Here is a 16,764-nt window from a genome sequence, read left to right on the forward strand (position 1 = left end):
TGCAACGGGAGAGGCCACAACAGTGAGAGGCCCAAGTATTGCAAAAAAAACCACCAAAAAACAAAATAGAACAGTTTTAGATTTACAAAAAAAAAATTGTGAAGATAGTACAGATTTCCCCTACCCCTCACACCCAGTTTCACCTATTATTAACATTTTACATTAGTATCATACGTTTGTTATAATTAATGAAACAATTTTGGCATTACTATTAACCAAAGCCCATGCTTTATTCAGTTTTCCAGGGTTTTTATCTAACGTATTTTTCCTTTTCCAGGATCCCATCCCAGCTATCACATTACATTTAGCTGTCATGTCTCCTTAGGCTCCTCTTGGCTGTGACATTTCTCAGGCATTCCTTGTTTTTGACCTTGACAGTTTTGAGAAGTGCTGGTCAGGTATTTTGTAGAATGTCTCTGAATTAGGATTTGTCTGCTGTTTTTCTCATGATGGGACTGAGGTTGTGGGGTTTGAGGAGGAAAGCCAGAGAGGTTAAGGGTCATTTTCATCACATACATAAGGGTACATAGTATCAACAAGATTTATCACTGTTGATACTGACCTTGATCACCTGGCTCAAGTAGTGTTTGTCAGGTTTCACCACTGTTACTCTATGTCTCCCTTCCATACAGTACTCGTTGGAAGAAGGTCACTCTATGCAGTCCACACTTAAGGAATGGAGAGTTATGCTACACCTCTTTGAAGGCAGAGTACCTACGTAAATCATTTGGAATTCTTCTGCAAAGGAGATGTGTCTCAGCTCTGCCATTTATTTATTCAATCATTTATTTGAATCAGTGTGGACTCATGGATATTTATTTTATACTTTGAGTTATAATCCAATACCACTTTATTTTGTTACTCAAACTGTTCCAGCTTTGGCCACTTGGAGCTCTTTCTATTGGTTCTTGTGTCCCTTTGATATACCCCTACCAATGTAAGTTGTTTTTTTTAAAATTTTGTTTTGTTTTGCTTTTTGAGCACTTCCTCACTTTCTGGCTCATCTTGCATATTTTACCACACTAAAAAAAAAAAAAAAAAATTCCCTGTGCTTTACCTATTCAACCCTCCTCCACCACAAAAAACCCTTGATAATCACTGGTCTTTTAGTCATCACTATAGTTTTGCCTTTTCCAGAACGTCATATTGGTACCATACAGAATGTAGCCTTTTCACACTGGCTTCTTTCACTTAGAAATATGCATTTAAGATTCACCCATGTGTTTTTGTGGGTCAACAGCTCATTTCTTTTAATCACTGGATAATAATTCCATTGTTCGGTTGTATCACATTTTGTTTATACAGTCATCTCCTGAAGGATATCTTGGCTGCTTCCAGCTTTGGGTGATGATGAATAAAGCTGCTATTAATAATCTTGCACAAATTTTTTGTGGAGAGAAGTTTTCAAATCAGTTGAGTAAATATGTAGGTTCATGATTGCTGGATCGTTTGGTAAGACTATGCTTAGCTTTGTAAGAAACTGTCAAACTGTCTTCGGAAGTGGCTGCGCCATTTTGCATTCCCACCAGCAGTGAGTGAGTAGAAGTTACTGAACTGAAAGTTAAACTGGGGGAGGAAGAGGGGGGGAGGAGGAGAACAGAGAATGAGAGACGTCAGGTCACATCGGCGGCATAACATACGTGTAACTGGGTTCTGAGAGGACATTCTCTTCAAGGATGTCAGAAGTGTTTGAAGAGATAATGGCCAAGAGGTTTTCATATTTGATAAAATACATGAAGTATGCTGGAATTTTGGTTTCTATTTGTAGTGGGGGGGTGGAATCTGTTGACACAAGGACATCAGTTAAAAAGCAGGTCAGATAGAACCCTGGATGGCTCAGTGTATGTAATTCTATCTATGGATGTGATAGGGATAGCAGAAACAAAGGCAGGAAGGGCGGGAGGGAGGGAGGAAAGGAAGGAAGGAAGGAAGGAAGGAAGGAGGGAGGAACGGAGGGTAGCGAAAAAGGGGGAGAAAAGAAAGACAATGGGCTTCCCTGGTGGCGCAGTGGTTGAGAGTCCGCCTGCCCACGCAGGGGACGCGGGTTCATGCCCTGTTCTGGGAAGGTCCCACATGCCGCGGAGCAGCTGGGCCCGTGAGCCGTGGCCGCTGAGCCTGCGCGTCCGGAGCCTGTGCTCCGCAATGGGAGAGGCCACAACAGTGAGAGGCCCGCGTACCGCAAAAAAAAAAAAAAAAAAAAAAAGAAAGACAATGAATAAACCTCATCCCACAAGCAGCCCAATATAAGTACCAGTAGAGAATGCTTGGTAAAGAAGTTGACTCAAGCACGATTTCTGCCATGTTTAACCTTAGAAACATCATTTAAAGTCAAGGTTGGCTTCCTTCTTTAAAACAAAGAAGATGACCAAACCTGGCTTCTACTTTACAGTGACTATTATTATAATACTTGCAATGTACTTCCAGACCCTTGGTCAATTTTTTGTAAAAATTTAGTATTATTGAAATTGTTCTTCCTAATGAATATACTACAGCAAACCTAACTGCTTTGTTCTCCTTTGAAGTTTTCTCCCCCGCCAAGGATCAGTAAATCATAAAATAAGGAGTATATTTGGATTTCAGTTTATGTTTTCATATAAATTAATCTGCATTTTCTGTGAAGTTAGAGTGATGCTCTTTTTGATTCACACTTCTGAGCATTTTACCGATTTAGCAATTTAAGAGAAATTTAGATTGAACACTCCATATTTTATTATGTTAAATTGTTTTCAGCCACTTTTGAATCCATGTGGCCAAGCCAATTTAAATTTGTTTTGTAAGAAAGATCACTCTGTGAGCTGCTATCCCTAATGCCATTACATTTCCATTTGTGTGGGTTTTAACTGTCTAATTCCGCAGTTCTAAACAGATTTCTCAAAAGTTACAAGAAAAAGGAAAGCAACCGTTTTTATTAAACCGAAATTACAATTCTGTAAGTGAAGCGTGAACCCCAAGTACCGTGACTGTTGAAAACTACGGTTTAGAATTTACACACGTAAGTGAGTGTTGCCCAATGAGGATGCACATCTATTTCAAAAATGCTTCCATTGTTCAGAGCATTTCTAGAAATCCTCTTTGAAAACTGCCTATAGAGCTGGCAGCATATTTTAAAAGATATCGTCTCTGGTGGCAAATCTTTGTCTCTTGAAAGTGGATTTGATTAATAACCCAATGTAATTTGGATTAAGCTTGGTGATGTGTAAGATGGGAATTAGTGTTTAATACCTACCATGTGATAGAAGCTTGACCTGGGATGGCCAATGAATCGGGATAAACTCATCCTGGATCAAAAACAAAGTGTGACCGAAGAATACGGACCAGTGTCATAGATGATTTTGCCACTGGAGGTGATGTAGCAGAATAGCAGTTATTTATGCTTAATCAGGCTGGCAGGTTTGGCTCTCCACCCTGACACTCCACCCATCGCCACCACCTGGCCTGAGCCGCGTTACTTAGACTCTCTGAGGTGGTTTCCTCATTTATAAGAGAGGATGCTAATGTCTGTCTCATCAATTTTCAAGAATAAAATAAAATAATACAAAATACCCAGCAAAATTAGCCCCCCTTCCCCCCCCGAAGGTGACAATGGGGAAGGAAAAATATTCATTAGGACACTAATATACCTAAAATAGATAACTAATGAGAAACTACTGTATAGCACAAGGGAATTCTACTCAATCCTCTGTGGTAACCTAAATGGGAAGGAAATCCAAAAAAGAGGGATATATGTATATGTATAGCTGATTCACTTTGCTGTACAGCAGAAACTAACACACTGTAAAGCAACTACACTCCAATAAAAATTAAAAAACAAATTCACTAGGATGAAGGTGGCCCAGTGTTTTTTTAAATGGAATTTCATCTTATGGTGTATTTTCCTATTACCTCATCAGATATGAATTCCAAGGTTATTTGTTAATTTTCTATTTTAGGCAAAGATCTAGTTGTTATTTTGGTGTTTTTAGGCTAAGGGACTTGTATGTGTGTGTGTGAGTTGCCTGGTTGTGGGATGGTATGGTAGAGGTAGTTGTGAAAGATAAAGCTGAACAGACAAGTGGAGACAAGACTGTAGAGGGCTTTGAATGGCACATTAAGGGTTAGACATGACCCAAAAGAAAAGATGGCTATTAAAGCTTCTGAGCAGAGAAGAAAAAAAAAAACAACAATTCTATTTGTGCTTTGAGAAGATAACTGACATGCTGGACTAAATTTCATGACAGTGGGGTCTAGTTCTTAACTTGTCACCACACCCTTTACTCATCTTTATAGCAATGAATAGAAGAACATATGCCCCAATGGACGGATGGGAGTGGGAATAAGAACATGGGCCGAGAGATCATGATGCATGGAAGGAAATGTCATGAAAGTTTTTGCAGATGCAGACTCAAAGGATGCAGTGACTGACTGGATGTCACAGTGAAGGAAGATGGGGGAGATTTGAAAGAAACTCCTAGGTGTCTGGTTCACATGAGAGCTTGGGGTGGGGGATGGGATGGATGCCATTAACAGAAATAGAAAACACAGAATGAGAAGCCAATTTTGGAAATCAGAGAAAACAATGAGTCTGATTTTAGTTCAGTGAGCTTGGGTTGAGGTGAAAACGTCCAACCGGCAAATGAAAACACAGGTCTGGGTGCAGCAGAGATCAAGACGAAAGATAAAGTTTGGTTGGTGGAGTCACACCCATAAAGGTGATAGCTGAAGTCTTGGGAGAGAATGAAATCATCCTTGGAGAATGTGTTGATCAAGAAGAGTGGCCAAGAACTCCCCTGGTGGCGCAGTGGTTAAGAATCTGCCTGCCAATGTACGGGGCACGGGTTCAAGCCCTGGTCCAGGAAGATCCCACATGCTGCGGAGCAACTAAGCCCGTGTGCCACAACTACTGAAGCCCGCATGCCACAACTACTGAAGCTTGCGCACCTAGAGCCCGTGCTCTGCAACAAGAGATGCCACCGCAACGAGAAGCCTGCACATCGCAATGAAGAGTAGCCCTCGCTCGCCGCTCCTAGAGAAAGCCCACACGCAGCAACGAAGACCCAACGCAACCAAAAATAAATAAATAAATTTATTAAAAAAAAAAAAAAAAAAGAAGAGTGGCCAATTAGAGTACCCTGGAGAATACTAACACTTACAAGATAGTTGAAGATACAGGAAAAGAGAGTAGAATGGGAAGAATGGGCACAGAAATACCACGAGAGAGCAGTGCTATGGAGGCTAAAGAGAGAAGGACCCAAGAGAAAGGACAAGTGTGATGGGGTCCGAGAGGGGCTCGTGCGTTTGGCCACTGGAAATCACTGGTGATCTCTGAGAGACAGCTGTTGCCAGAGGGGAAGACTGGAGCTGGTCATAGTGAAAGATCAGGTGGAGGCAGAGGTACCAGCGAGAGAGATCTGGCGACAGCTTCCTCTTCCATCTTGGCTGCTTCTTCTTAGTCTATTTAGAAGACTCTTTTCTCTGCTGCCCCAGTAAATGTTGATGTTACCTAGTATCTGTCCTTGGCTCTATGCTTGTAACAGTTAGGGTTCTCTTGGTTTCAGATAACAGAAAGCAACTCCAGCTGGCTTGAGCAGAAAGATTTATTGGAAGGATACAGAGTTACCTCACAGGACCCAAAGGGTTATGACTGGGCCTTGTGTATAAGCTTTAATCAGAAATCCAGTACCATGGGTTTCTCTAGTTCCTCTCTTGTTCCCCTCTTGGTGTCTGTTTCATTTTCTGCTCTCACTGCAAACCAGCTGCCTTGGTTTTCCAGGCCACATGGTGGCAAACACATCTGCCCCTCGCCCCTGAGTCATAACCACTCATTCCACCGGAGGAGCGCTGTTCCGCCTCCCTCACTCTCACTCCTGAGGTCTTCCACGGGGAGAGACCGAGCTGATCAGCTTGCATAGATGCCCATCCTTGGGCCATGCAACTGAAGGGAGGCCAATAGGGTCACACTGCAGACAGCATCATGTGGCTTGGGGACGAGGGTGGGGCAGGGGCCTGGAAGTGAGAAGCTGGGGCAAAGCTTACAAGACAAGGATTTGGACGGAGTGTAGAGGGAGTGGTAAGGAGGGAAGGTGACATGAGCAGCTTCTCACGGCCCCTTCTTTTGGTCTGTGCTCTGCCCTGAGAGCCTGGGCCCTCCTAAGCATCAAATCCTCGAGGTGCTCTCCCTCCTAGAGAAGGTCCAGGTCATATTGCTTTCTTCTAAAAAAAGAACAGGGGATGGCCGCCCAGCTCTTATCAACTTCCCCTCCTGTGACCAGCCCTCAGCACACCTGGCTGAGTGCCTAGGGACCAAGCCTATACCCTCAAGATGAATCAGAGTTGACTGATCCAGGGGCCAACTGAAGCCTCTTTCTAGGGTCTTTGCACTTGCACAGATGACGGGCCAATTCCTTTTTAGAACGGTGTGAGGCTGCAGTGACCAGGCGACAGGGGCAGAGTCCGGAGGTGCTTGTGTTACTCGTTCTCATTTTCCTGGAAACCCAGCTGCACCACTGCCCTTCCTATGTTGGATTATATAAGATAGCCCAGTATTTTCTAGTAAATTCCTTTTCTGTCTAAGCTAGTCTGGGTAGGTTTCTGTCATTGAGACCTCACTGAGACCGAAGAGAGCCTGGACTAATCCCGGATCAAGGCAGTTGCCCAATAGCTCTTCCCACCCTGGCCTCCTGCCTGCCACTCAACGGGAGGACGTGACCTCTCCCTCTCTCTTGTCATGATTACAGGAAGAAATAAGGTCCAAATAGTGATTGCAATACAAGGTTTTGGTATTCTGGCAATTACTGAAATATAAGCATTTTGTTGGTAGATTACTCTAATTTTTATATTTTAAAAATCTAAAAGCAGTACCACTTATGTACTGAGATGAGGACCAATGACTCAACTATTCAATTTATGATGAAAATACTTGCTGAATAAAACTCTACCCAAAGTCAGAAAGCGCTTTTCATCAGCCAGAACCATTTGTCCTAAAACGCACGTGATGCTCAATGATACCATGGACCCACTTTGTTCTTGAAATAATATTTCATGTGTACTTCTTAATGATTTTCAAAGTTTTCTTCATTTTAGATAGTGTTTAGTATGCTAATTTTGGAATAAGACTTTATTTTTTAACAACCTTTTAATTTTGGAATAGTTTTAGGTTTATAGAAAGATTGTGAAGATAGAATAGAGAGTTCCCATGTACTCACTCACTTTTCCCTATGATGAATATTTTCTATGAGTATGGTACATTTGTCACAATTAATGCACCAATATTGATATAGCATTATGAACTAAAGTGCATACCTTACTAGTGTTTACCTAACGTCCTTTCTTCTAGCCCAGGATCCCCTCCAGGACACCAAATTACATTTAGCTGTTATGTCTCTTTAGGCTCCTCTGATTTATGACAGATTATTAAGTTTATCTGCTAATACTTTGTGTCAGAAGGATGCTTATTTAATGTTTCTCTTTGACAAATGTACATATTTCCTTGACCTTTAATACTTTTAAAATTTGAATTATATTAGATGTTTTCACAGTGTTGTTAACGTTTAGCATTCTGAACATTTACAGATAAAATATTAGTACTGATATGAGTATTTATTTAAAATAAGTGCTGAAAGTCCAGGGTCACAGTTTTTGTTGTAGGACAGCAGTCCCCGGATTCCAGGTATGGATGGGCAGAAAACAGAGGACGGGAACACAGATGGCTAAGGCTCTCGTGGCAGGGCAGAGCCGCCCAGAACCAGGGAGGGTACAGCACAGGGCAGCCGGGCAGCCCAGGGCTTGTTGTTCTGCTGCAGGAGCCGCAGGCCCAGGCCATTCTAATGGGTTCTGCAGGTAAGTCTTTTGCCTCCGATATCCTTACTGCACCCTGTCCTTCCTCTGTATGCAGCTGGAGAAGACTTATACTAATGTCAGCTCAATCTGGTTTTTCCATCTTGCACAACCAGCGCCCTAGGGCCATTTTTGCGATGATGATTTTTGATGACTACTGAGGATACATTGTCTTAGAGAAGTCTTAACTTTGTTTTCCAAAAGCCTTGCTCATTGCTTGGAACACAGTCAACACTCAGTTGCATGTACATGCTATTATTTGTTCAACCAAAGCTGAATGCAGGAAGGAAACTGGTACCACTGGCAGTTCCTGACACTAGGAACTGCTGAGGATCAGGGAGGCTGTGGGTAGGGTGGCAAGGACCAGTAAATGAGTGGAGCATCCTGGCTGGCAGCATTGGTGGGGGGGGAGTCGGGGGTTGAGGGTAAAGAGGAGGGGGGTTGGGGGCCATCCCAGTGGCAGTGCAAGCAACTGTGAGCATCTGAGAACCATGATGAAGAGTTTAACGGAAGGTATGCAGCATGACATCATTGGTAGAGTGGGATTCGACATCTAAATATATCACAATCTATTTCGGTCTCCCCACAGGTTGCCCAAAGCAGCACACAATAGTTAGGCTTACTTTTGTCCATAGTTCATGGCATATTCAAAGTCTTTAAAGCTGACGTGACCATCTGAGTCTTGATCTACTTCCCTGGAAAATGAAACAGAAAGTTATTCACAGGTTAGTTTCGTCTCACCTTATGCATCAAGAGTACATCAGAACCTTCATTTCTTTTCATGTCTACGTGAGAGGAACGTATTTTATCTACTTGAATGCTGAGGTTGATGCTTATCTTTTTTTTTTCCTTGATAATACCTAAGGTGTGAAGGAAAGGAAAAGTTATTTATTAAAACCTACAGAAATAATATATTCAATAAATTTAAAGGAATGTCATCAAGTGCACAGGTTATATTAAAAAAGGCAGGAGTGATGATTTTTCTAGTCATCCTGCAAATTCTTTCTGTGATATGTCAATAAATATACATGCATTTGTCAACCAAAAACACAATGCAGGAGGCTGCAAAGAAGAAAAGAGTTTATTTAGGGTCTGAAGAATTGCAGTTTGGGAGATACAAATTCGGGTAACCCCGAAAGAGTGTTCAAAGGAAGAGACGAAAAGCCATGGGGTTGTTAAAAGCTGCTTGGTGAAATTTGTGACTGACTCTGACCCACGTTAGAAAAGATTTGCCCTTGTGGAGTCACACGTTGTTTTAAGGTAAGGGTCCAGTAAATATTTTGCGTTTCTGGAAGGTGTTCTGGATGACGTCACCAGGACAAAAGATTTTGATGTGCAGAAGTCACACTTCCTTAATGGTCTCCTGGCTCCATTTTAGAGAGCTCTCTTAGCAACACCAACTCCATTTTGATTTTCCTTTCACACATTACACAACAGAAGTGTGGAATAAAGAATTAAGAGATAAGAAAAACATTTGGGGAGTAAATAATAACGATGGGAACAGTGACTGACACCCTGCCTCGCACTGTCTTTATATCACCTGTCTCATCAAATCTGTGCACAGATGCCAGGACGGGTCCATTTTACAGACATTGAGCCTAAAGGGGTTCAGTGGTTTCTGAAGGATCATGTTGCTGGTAAGTAACCAGATTTGAAATTCAAATCATGATTGTTAAATTCCCAAACCAGGGCTCTATACTCTATTCCACGTCTCCCTATGTAAATAGGATGGTCCAGAGAGAAGCGGTTGTGTTGCAATTCCCATGCAGCTAACTCAAGCTCCGGAAGTTTTCACTGGCTTCATTCATGGCCTCGGAAGCTTGGTTAATTCCTCACAAACACCTGATAAGCTTTTCTGACTCCTATGGAGAGAGGTGAAGATGTGAGCCTCTGGCTGGTCAGCGGAGGGTGTGGGCGGCCTCAGCTGGGTTGTCCGTGTGTGTCCCTACAGACACTGAGACAGGGGCATTGCTCCTTGAACAGGGAGCAGAGGAATGGCACCCATTCCACCTGGTTAAGATAACACATGGCAGAAGGACAAAATCATGGCATAAGCAATACATTCAACTGCTACCAGTGAAAGCAGTGTTTAAGAGTGTGTTTGAAAGATAACTGATGAGTTGTGGTCCCAATTCCTCTTTGGGGGGCACTCTAAAACAATGCATTACGTGCCGTATTTGCCTTATTGGGTTGGTGCAAATTATATCTTGTTGAAACGGCAAATGGTATTAACCATGACATAGGGCTTTTTAAAGCAAGGACTGGCCCGAGTAACAAAGCCGCTAATCACTGTAATAGTTTTAAAGCAGGCTTTTAAAATATTGAATTCTAAAATAAACTTTCTGAATATTTCATGCCAAAGTCTCTGAAGTCTATAATGGTACTGGATAGAGTGATAATAATTTTTCATTCTTTTGAAGTAGAGAAAATCCCTACTTCTCTGCCCCAGGGCAAAACCATGTTGCAGTATGTTAGTATAAAATGATTGCAGACTGTAGGGGCCATTATTCTTGTTACTTCTTTTGGTAAAATATACATGACGATTTCATGCTATACAGGACCAAAAGCAGAATGTCGGATCTCTTCTAAGGGATTAGAAATAATCAGTATCACATGTTACTGATTACAGAGTATAAATCATCCCTCCTATTAAATTAGATAATTGAAGATTCTTAATATTGCCTACATATTTTTTCTCAAGGAATTGGATTAGATAAATGGCCTTTTTTCTTCCCACTCTGAACAGATATGATTGAACTATAAATCTCATAGGGTGAGTTAAGTGGATAACCTAGAAAAGTAATATTTAGAATAAACTGTTTCTGATATATATACGTGTGTGTGTGTGTGTGTGTGTGTGTTCATTCACTTATTGAGATGCTGAATGCTTGTAGAAAAGGAAATCCTTTTGCCTGATTTTCTCAGTAAATAACTTTATTGTAATTCCATTAACTTCTTATTTTTCTTGCTGCCTTTGCCAAAGCTTCCCATCATAAAATGGGCACAGTATAACCAAGAGGTATTAAAATGGAAAAGTTTATTCATAAGGCGTTTTTATAATGAATGGAGGAACATCATGTTTATATTTAGAATGAGACATGGTAAAATACTGTCTTCAACTTTTCTTCCTCATCATATATATATATGGTCATCTCAAGGAGAATGAAAAGGAAATTCACATTTCAGAGCTATAATTTTAAAAGCTAAAATACTGTTTTTCATTGCAGACGGAATTATTCCAAAGAAGGAAAGTTTCACAGCACCCACACTCAAGTCACCATGTGATGGATGAGCAGATGTGGCAGGTGGGTAGAATTAGTGGTATGCTGAGGAGATGAAGAAAACGTCATTAGGTAAAACGTTTCATTGTTTCTGTTTACAGTGTTTAACCCTAAAAGGAGTATACTCTCCTTATGAAACTAGAGTGTGCTGTCTTGGTGTCACCAACATACATTCAGCACTGAAATATTCCACCACCGTCACTCCAACTAGAAATAAACTCTGGGAAGGCAAGAACTTTCTCTTGTTTGCTGCTGTGTCCCCACCTCTTAGCCCATAGCGGGTAATGAATGTTTGCAGAGTGAATGAATTTGTGGAGTAAATGAATCTGGGGAAACAGTGGACAACATTTTGGAATATCTACTGCCTCCCAGGAGGTTTGGGGGGATTAAAGAAAGTATATCATCACTGTTTTTATAGAGTCTAAAATACTAGCCAGAGAAATAATAACACACTGAAGAAGGCACCTAGGAGCCATCACTCAGGGACCAATAAGGAACGGTCAATTGTGGTCTCCATGCCCCACCACATTTTGTAAATACAGACCAGGTACAGAGAGACCAAGTAAGACATGGACTCTGAAAGATGAGGGTGCTTAGTAGAGCAATGGGTGGAAGGAACCCCTTGAGTGTCAGGCTGAACAATTTAGAGATAAAGAGCTGGAAACCGGAAACCAAGGCAGAGCACTGGACACATCTGCGTCTAACCTGCCCTGCAGCTGAAGTCTAAGCACCTGAAGCCACTTAACTAATTGCTCTTTTACTGGACATGTGGCTATAGACACAGATATAGATACATGCATATATACACACATACATACAGGCTTATATTTCACAACTGTCTTTTTAAAGGAATGAACAAAGTTTATACAGATGGATGAGAGGAAAATAAATTGCTATGAACAACAATAACTGCTTTCTAGACATGTAAATCCAGTTAAATTAAAGGCTTTTTGGTTTGCTTGGTTTTGAGATGCAAAGGGAGAGCTGGAATTGATGTGGGGAGTACAGACTCAAGAGAGCTGAACTGCTCTGTGTAACTCAGTATGAACAATATAGGACCATCTGGGAGGAAGGAGATGATGAGCAAGATAAGACAGGATGCAGGGAGAAGGGCTACTGAGGGGTAGGGAGGAGGCTGGGATGCTACATGACGGGAATTGGCCCAAGAAAAAGGCCCCAGTGATCAAAGGTCCTTTAATTAACCGCTACGTTTACTGTGTGCTCCGAAGTTGTTCGTGTTGTGTGTTATAACCTCTCCTTTATCTTCACCAAGGGCTTGACAGGCACACAGTCTAAGGGGGGATGGTGTGTTTGGGGAGTGTGTGCTGAGTTCGGCACTGGAGATGAGTTCTGTCTGAGCGGGTGCAGTAGGGAGCAACAAAAGTGGGGTATGGTAAGATGACCATCAACTGAATTAACTCAGAGAGATGAGAACTCAGAGCCACAGGCCTTCCAGAAATTTGCAAAAACCTAGGAAGTGCTTTAAAATTCCACAGGATATGGAATGGGAGTCCCAGGCAATACTATCTGGACTTCGAAGGGCAGAAGACCCAGGGTGACAATGGGATACACTGAGAATTTCAGGCAGGACTAGACTCTGTCCATTCAGCTGAATTCCAATAGTCTTCATATCTGTTAAAATACAAACATTTTTTGACTCATCAGATAAGTGGTTATAATTACTTCTATCACCATGAGCTTTAGCATTTGTCTCTTTACATCCTGATTTGTTAAGCAAGATTCTGCTCTTTCCTTTTTTTTTTTTTAAACATCGTTATTGGAGTATAATTGCTTTAAAATGGTGTGTTAGTTTCTGCTTTATAACAAAGTGAATCAGTTATACATATACATATGTCTCCATATCTCTTCCCTCTTGCGTCTCCCTCCCCCCCACCCTCCCTATTTCACCCCTCTAGGTGGTCACAAAGCACCGAGCTGATCTTCCTGTGCTACGTGGCTGCTTCCCACTAGCTATCTATTTTACGTTTGGTAGTGTATATATGTCCATGCCACTCTCTCACTTTGTCACAGCTTATCCTTCCCCCTCCCTATATCCTCAAGTCCATTCTCTAGTAGGTCTGTGTCTTTATTCCCGTCTTGTCCCTAGGTTCTTCACGACCATTTTTTTTCTTTTTAGATTCCATATATATGTGTTAGCATACGGTATTTGTTTTTCTCTTTCTGACTTACTTCACTCTGTATGACAGACTCTAGGTCCATCCACCTCACTGTAAATAACTCAATTTCGTTTCTTTTTATGGCTGAGTAATATTCCATTGTATACATGTGCCACCTCTTCTTTACCCATTCATCTGTTGATGGACACTTAGGTTGCTTCCATGTCCTGGCTACTGGAAATAGAGCTGCAATGAACATTTTGGTACATGACTCTTTTTGAATTATGGTTTTCTCAGAGTATATGCCCAGTAGTGGGATTGCTGGGTCGTATGGTAGTTCTAATTTTAATTTTTTAAGGAACCTCCGTACTGTTCTCCATAGTGGCTGTATCAATTTACATTCCCACCAACAGTGCAAGAGGGTTCCCTTTCCTCCACACCGTCTCCAGCATTTATTGTTTCTAGATTTTTTGATGATGGCCATTCTGACCGGTGTGAGATGATGTCGCATTGTGGTTTTGATTTGCATTTCTCTAATGATTAATGATGTTGAGCATTCTTTCATGTGTTCGTTGGCAATCTGTACATCTTCTTTGGAGAAATGTCTATTTAGGTCTTCTGCCCATTTTTGGATTGGGTTGTTTTTTTGATATTGAGCTGCATGAGCTGCTTGTAAATTTTGGAGATTAATCCTTTGTCAGTTGCTTCATTTGTAAATATTTTCTCCCATTCTGAGAGTTGTCTTTTCATCTTGTTTATGGTTTCCTTTGCTGTGCAAAAGCTTTGAAGTTTCATTAGGTCCCATTTGTTTATTTTTGTTTTTATTTCCATTTCCCTAGGAGGTGGGTCAGAAAGGATCTTGCTGTGATGTATGTCAGAGAGTGTTCTGCCTATGCTTTCCGCTAAGAGTTTGATAGTGTCTGGCCTTACATTTAGGTCTTTAATCCATTTTGAGTTTATTTTTGGGTATGGTGTTGGGAGTGTTCTAATTTCATTCTTTTACGTGTACCTGTCCAGTTTTCCCAGCACCACTTATTGAAGAGGCTGTCTTTTCTCTACTGTATATTCTTGCCTCCTTTATCAAAGATCACAAGCACTGAAATTGAAACTGTGATTAAAAATCTTCCAACAAACAAGAGCCCAGGACCAGATGGCTTCACAGGCGAATTCTATCAAACATTTAGAGAAGGGCTAACACCTATCCTTCTCAAACTCTTCCAAAATATAACAGAGGGAAGAACACTCCCAAACTCATTCTACGAGGCCACGATCACCCTGATACCAAAACCAGACAAAGATGTCACAAAGAAAGAAAACTACAGGCCAATATCACTGATGAACATAGATGCAAAAATCCTCAACAAAATACTAGCAAACAGAATCCAACAGAACATTAAAAGGATCATACACTATGATCAAGTGGGGTTTATCCCAGGAATGCAAGGATTCTTCAATATACACAAATCAATCAATGTCATACATCACATTAACAAACTGAAGGAGAAAAACCATATGATCATCTCAATAGATGCAGAGAAAGCTTTCGAAAAAATTCAACACCAATTTTTGATAAAAACCCTCCAGAAAGTAGGCATAGAGGGAACTTTCCTCAACATCATAAAGGCCATATATGACAAACCCACAGCCAACATCATCCTCAATGGTGAAGAACTGAAACAATTTCCACTAAGGTCAGGAACAAAACAAGGTTGCCCACTCTCACCGCTATTATTCAACATTGTTTTGGAAGTTTTAGCCACAGCAATAAGAGAAGAAAAAGAAATAAAAGGAATCCAAATCATAAAAGAAGTAAAGCTGTCACTGTTTGCAGATGACATGATACTATACACAGAGTATCCTAAAGATGCTACCAGAAAACTACTACAGCTAATCAACAAATTTGGTAAAGTAGCAGGATACAAAATTAATGCACAGAAATCTCTTGCATTCCTATACACTAATGATGAAAAATCTGAAAGTGAAATTAAGAACACTCCCATTTACCATTGCAACAAAAAGAATAAAATATCTAGGAATAAACCTAAGGAGACAAAAGACCTGTATGCAGAAAATTATAAGACATTGATGAAAGAAATTAAAGATGATACAAATAGATGGAGAGATATACCATGTTCTTGGATTGGAAGAATCAACATTGTGAAAATGACTATACTACCCAAAGCAATCTACAGATTCAATGCAATCTGTATCAAACTACCACTGGCATTTTTCACAGTACTAGGACAAAAAAATTCACAATTTGTATGGAAACACAAAAGACCCCGAATAGCCAAAGCAATCTTGAGAACGAAAAACGGAGCTGGAGGAATCAGGCTCCCTGACTTAAGACGATACTACAAAGCTACAGTAATCAAGACAATATGGTACTGGCACAAAAACAGAAATATAGATCAATGGAACAGGATAGAAAGCCCAGAGATACTCTTTCCTTTTGTGATGCAGTGTGGACTTAGCCCAGACTAGATATGTTCCTGTGACCTAGAGGCTAAGTGGCCCCCACCTTGAAGGAGCCAGGGTTTCACACTGTGAATTTTTTTATTAAGCTCAGCACCAGTGCTGCTCTAATATTACATTCTAAAGAAAAACATAGGTTGTTTTTAAATTTTAAAAATACATAAATAGCAAATGTTTCTCACAAGTAGTAAATTTACATCATACCAATTTCTTGTAATGTTTTGAAAATAATTTTTGTTGTAAAATAATTCAAGATGGGCTTCCCTGGTGGCACAGTCATTAAGAATCCTCCTGCCAATGCAGGGGACACGGGTTCAAGCCCTGGTCTGGGAAGATCCCACGTGCTGCAGAGCAACTAAGCCTGCGCACCACAACTATTGAGCCTGCACTGTGGACCCCGCGAGCCACAACTACTGAAGCCTGTGTGCCTAGAGCCCGTGCTCTGCAACAAGAGAAGCCACCACAAGGAGTAGACCGCGCACCGCAACAAAGAGTAGCCCCCGCTCACTGCAACTAGAGAAAGCCCGTGTGCAGCAACGAAGACCCAAAGCAGCCAAAAATAAATAAATAAAATTTTTAAAAATAAAAATAAAATAATAATTCAAGAGTGCCCCATGGCCAGTTCTCCAAAGCCAGATTTCAAATTGGAGTGCATGCTTTTGCTCAAGTTACTTTAAAAAAAAAAAAAAAGAAGAAGGAAGGAAAGAAATGAAGAGAAAGGAATTGAAACAATGGAATATTCTCTATTAAAATGATGTAAAGACTATAAAAGTGACATTTTTAAGTAGAAACAAGAATACGGACTATATATAACTGCAATCTTATAAACACCTATATTCATTTGGGCAGAAGTTGAAGATTATAGGCGAAACACAAACTTGTCTTATGGGTTATTTTGGCTTAAAATAGTCTTTAATATTCATCTCTTTTTCAATTGAAGGAAGGAATATTTTTTTCTTTTTGGTCTGAATTTTCTAAACAAGTGACCTTATTTATGTATAAATCCTCAACAGCTAGAGCAGGATTTCTCAGTGTCGGTGCTGCTGACATTTTGGGCTGGATCATTCTTTGCTGTGGGA

General features: G+C 40.8%; 1 protein-coding gene across 8 annotated transcripts in view; it reads right to left on the bottom strand.

Moving 5' to 3' along the window:
• EFCAB11 (EF-hand calcium binding domain 11) overlaps nt 1-16,764 on the bottom strand; it is a 247,618-nt gene that overhangs the window by 94,547 nt on the left and 136,307 nt on the right. For 5 of the 8 annotated variants that reach the window (XR_016392249.1, XR_002644909.2, XM_089908108.1 and 2 more), the window contains exon 6: nt 8,436-8,507. Coding sequence is in view for 5 of the 8 variants with exons in the window: in XM_089908108.1 (XP_089764234.1) it covers nt 8,436-8,507 (72 nt within the window). In the remaining 3 variants the exon portion in view is untranslated. Of the gene's footprint in view, nt 1-5; nt 8,508-16,764 lie in introns of those variants that run through there. The other 3 variants (XM_022576305.2, XM_022576309.2, XR_016392250.1) reach the window with 3 other exon arrangements.

This window comes from Delphinapterus leucas, chromosome 2 (genome assembly GCF_059928025.1).
Source record: "Delphinapterus leucas isolate spDelLeu-1000000601 "Yukka" chromosome 2, BTC_Dleu_Yukka2, whole genome shotgun sequence".
NCBI lineage: Eukaryota > Metazoa > Chordata > Mammalia > Artiodactyla > Monodontidae > Delphinapterus > Delphinapterus leucas.